Source organism: Zootoca vivipara, chromosome 7 (assembly GCF_963506605.1).
Source record: "Zootoca vivipara chromosome 7, rZooViv1.1, whole genome shotgun sequence".
Lineage (NCBI taxonomy): Eukaryota > Metazoa > Chordata > Lepidosauria > Squamata > Lacertidae > Zootoca > Zootoca vivipara.
Genome location: NC_083282.1, coordinates 65,849,207 through 65,853,360, shown reverse-complemented (window position 1 = coordinate 65,853,360; position 4,154 = coordinate 65,849,207). Strand labels below are relative to the sequence as shown.

Below are 4,154 nucleotides of genomic sequence, written 5' to 3'. Positions count from 1 at the left end.
CGTGACCCGGAAAAACAGCCTGCTTCCGGTTGGGGGCTCTGCCGCTCCGCCCCCCGTTGCTATGGCAGCTACGGTAAAGATGAGTGGGATTCCATACAATCCCCCTAAGAATTCAAGCGGTCCCGCTTTTTATAGACGGTTAGGATTTTTAGTGCAGCCCTGACCGGACAGCGTATTTTCCTCATCAACGAATTTAAAAGTAGCAACGTGGGTTTTTTCCTCTCCCCTCACCCCAACTTGGGTTGTGAACCGCAATCCTAAAGAGACTTAACTGAAAATGGAAGATCCATTGAAAGAAAGGGGTTTGCTTCCATGTAGAGAGGAATGAATGCAATGGTTTTGCGAGGGATCTGTGTGTGTGTATTCTGCATTCTGCGGAATGGAAAGGGGGGATTGGAAAGGGCTTTGGGAAATCAATTTAAGAAGACTGACTTTTGTTGGCAACATGAACATTTTGTAGGAGAGGTTTTTGGCTGGACATCCAGACCAGCCTTAGCCCGCACCTCTCATTAAACATGCTGGTGACATCCAGTTCTGCTTTTCTCTTTCTTGCCTGAAACAGGAGACTACAGCAGAATAAAGGTTCCCCACCCCTGTGCTAGAGGAACTAGCCACTCTGTGTTTAAGATAAAACAATAAATTGGAGAAATTATCTATTTCTTGATGGAATACTTATCTTAAATGAACCCTAGCCTGAGATCAATTTGATATAGGGCAAGTTAAATTTTTATAGATAAACAGGAGTATGTTTCAGATGATACGGTACCTGGCTTCAGTAACCCAAAAATAGACGGTAAAAGCAACTTTCTACCAAACTCTGCTCTCCCAGCCAGCAAAATCGGGATCATGGGAAGTTACTGGAATTTGCAAACTTAAAAAGAGAAGTTTCAAATAAAATAAGGTTGCAATCTTAACTCTGCTTACCTAGGAGTTCTTGCCATGCTGATGAAGCTGTGAAGGACACTGTGCATTACAAAAACAACCAGTGACAGGATCTGAGGGAAAATCTCAAAAAGGAGTGTATGAGACAAGCATACAGTATACTTATTTCAGAGGGGTGTGTGAGTGTGTTTCTTTTTGCAGCTGCAGGTCCAGCAGCACAAGCTTACACCCTTATACAGACATTAAGGGCTAAAATCAGCATAGAAAGTACAGCTTCCTAACAAATAGAAACAAACAAGATAGAAACTGAAGCGATCAAGTAAAGTAGACATATTTAATGTGGAAGGGTATTTGAGTTAAAAAAGTTAAAGTGAATATATTTATAAATATTAAGAAAATATTTAGTACAAAAATATTGAACAACTTTAAAGATATTTTACAATGAGCTGCTGCGTTCAGAAAAGGGCAAGACATCAATTCTGAAAAAATCTCATTACCCAATAAAATTATTAAGGAATTCAGATAATGCTGCTTTGGTTAGAATCCTTCCCCAACATTCAGTTCTGACCTGACTTCTATGTAAAATCTGGCTGGAACTTTTTTTCGTGAACTCCCATCTCCCTCAGGACTCAATTTCAGCAATTCACTTCTACTCTCCCCACCAGAAATTCAGTTCTCTTTTTTTGTTTGATTCTCATTCTTAGCTCAGTGTTCTGTTCTATGACACAATCTCCACAATACATATCTTCAGCTACTTAATATGCAGCCCACCAGCTATTCTTGTTATTTCACAGCATGTTTTAACATGATTGACTCCAAACAATGAACATACAAATTGGCAGCATGGGTCCTAGGAGTCCAGGCCTAGTTGAGTGAGGTGAAGCCCCCTGCATATTAATGATTATACGCAGTTCAATATGGGTTGAAGTTCATGTTGATGAAAGAGTCTTTCAAGATTGTTCTGTTGGAGGCACTTCTGCAGAGCTTCTGATTCCTGCCATTTCCTTCATGCTATCTTGAGGTCTTTCTGGACTGTTTTGGGTGTTGAGTTTATTGGTTGTTTTCCAGAAAAGAAACCATCCCAGCCTACTGCCAAGCTGTGGTTCAGAGTTTCATCCAACTTGCGAGTCTCCAGTTCCAGGACAGCAGCCTCGGGCTCCTTAGCCACAGCAGCTAAAGAATCAGAAAGTTCTTGGTGTAGGCAGGAAAGCTCCTGGTTTGTTTTGGCACAGCAGTCAACATAATCCTGCTTCTGCTTCCGCTCCAGCGACAGCTGCTTTTGTAGAACAGAAACCTAAAAAAAGAAAAAGATAGTATCAGGACCTACTAGATGGTTTGATTCTGAGTATCTTGCTTTCAACAGTTCTGCATCTCAGCAAGGAACAACTTCAGTCCCATTTTTTATATCCAGGTTTATTATTATTAATCATTTCTAACACTTTTCAATGTTTGCATAGTAAGCTATGTATGTAAACATTTTATACATATACAGTAACATGCAAGAACAAGACCAAAGTGACATGATCTGCAATAAGCAGCTATGTTAAAGGAGGGACTAAGATTTCAACAGATTAAAGTGGGGAGGAAGCATAATCCTCTCTCTCTTAAAAGATAACACCGGTCTTGAAAGATCTACATTGGCTCCCAGTACGTTTCCGAGCACAATTCAAAGTGTTGGTGCTTACCTTTAGAGCCCTAAATGGCCTCGGTCCAGTATACCTGAAAGAGCGTCTCCACCTCCATCATTCTGCCCGGACACTGAGGTCCAGCACCGAGGGCCTTCTGGCGGTTCCCTCATTGCGAGAAGCCAAGTTGCAGGGAACTAGGCAGAGGGCCTTCTCGGTGGTGGTGCCTGCCCTGTGGAACGCCCTCCCAACAGATGTTAAAGAGGAAAACAACTACCAGACTTTTAGAAGACATCTGAAGGTAGCCCTGTTCAGGGAAGCTTTTAATGTTTAATAGATTATTGTGTTTTATTTTTCTGTTGGAAGCCGCCCAGAGTGGCTGGGGAAGCCCAGCCAGATGGGCGGGGTATAAATAATAAATTATTATTATTATTATTATTATTATTATTATTATTATTATTATTATTATTATTTGTCTGGATGCCACTGATGGTAAAATGCTTCAATGAATCTCCGTTGGCTCCAATTATTATTACGGTACTTTTAAAGGACGGTTTGTAGGGGCAGATGCTACAGGTTAGCCATCTCTACCATAGGGGCTCATTACAGTGGAGATGCAAAACGGAAGAAGAGATAGAGAAAGAGGCACACCGTTCTGAAAGCCTCAGTGTGCTATAGAAATTAACTGCTCACCTGTTTTTGTAACTCTTCCAGTTGCTTATGGAGAACCTGAATTTCTTCCTAGAGAGAGAAAAGTGACAAGATTCAGCCACTTGCTTATTTTCAAGATGCCTACAACATGGGGGGGGGGGGGAGAGAGTACTAAAGAGGAAATTTGTTTTTTCCCTCCGATTTATCCAAGGACAACTGAAGACAACAATTTATGAATAGCACTGAAAAAGAGTTTAGAGACCAGCATACCAATATCCAGAAGAAAAGATATTACAGGACAAAAATAATTGATGTGTTTTAGAGTATGCAAGTATTCAGACCTTTGCTAGAGATGGAACCTTTTCGGTGCCAGAATCAGCCTGGGAGAGTCCAGAGCTCAGAGAAAGGTCTCCATGACTTCTTTTCAGTCTCCTACGTTCACGTTCTACCTGAAGACAAGAGAAGAAGCAGGCAAGGGCATCACAAAAGAGATTATGACAATGATCATCAGGACAAAGGGGGATAAGCAGAAGGCTGCGAAAATGCACTGGAGCTGAGCGGGTTAGGTTGCACAGGGCATTGGTATTCTGGAAAGCACCAAATCTCTGAAGACAAATTATGAGAGAAAAGAACAAAAAGATCACTAGCCCATTAAATCAGTAAAGCAGTACAAGCCTGCACTGGAAAAATCAGGAGCAGGCACTGTTGCAGTATCTAAAGGGGTGGGCAATGAGTGATAAGGTAGGTTTACCATAAATTTCACTGGGAAATGGGGAGGAGGCACATGAACTAAGCCTGATTCTTCTTTTTGTAACCTCACCTGCTCTAGTGCACCTCTAAGCTGCATATTGTGCTGCTTTAGGCCATGTTTATCATTTTCCAGCCTGGCAACAGCTTGCTGCAGAAGCTGCAGGCGTTTGCATAAGAGTCTCCTTTCAGCTATCCATGTCAGCTCTCCCTCTTTTCTCATAGCCTGCATGATGAAGAAAACAGGGT

General features: G+C 41.7%; 1 protein-coding gene across 4 annotated transcripts in view; it reads right to left on the bottom strand.

Annotated features, from left to right (window-relative positions):
• Nucleotides 1–1,010: 1,010 nt before the first annotated feature.
• CEP250 (centrosomal protein 250) overlaps nt 1,011–4,154 on the bottom strand; it is a 136,926-nt gene continuing 133,782 nt past the window's right edge. For 2 of the 4 annotated variants that reach the window (XM_035122190.2, XM_035122189.2), the window contains exons 30-33: nt 3,979–4,131; nt 3,500–3,607; nt 3,201–3,248; nt 1,012–2,176 (exon numbers count right to left, since the gene is read on the bottom strand). In XM_035122190.2, coding sequence (XP_034978081.2) covers nt 1,889–2,176; nt 3,201–3,248; nt 3,500–3,607; nt 3,979–4,131 — 597 coding nt within the window. In that variant the 3' untranslated portion in view covers nt 1,012–1,888. Of the gene's footprint in view, nt 2,177–3,200; nt 3,249–3,499; nt 3,608–3,978; nt 4,132–4,154 lie in introns of all 4 variants that reach the window. The other 2 variants (XM_035122191.2, XM_035122188.2) reach the window with 2 other exon arrangements.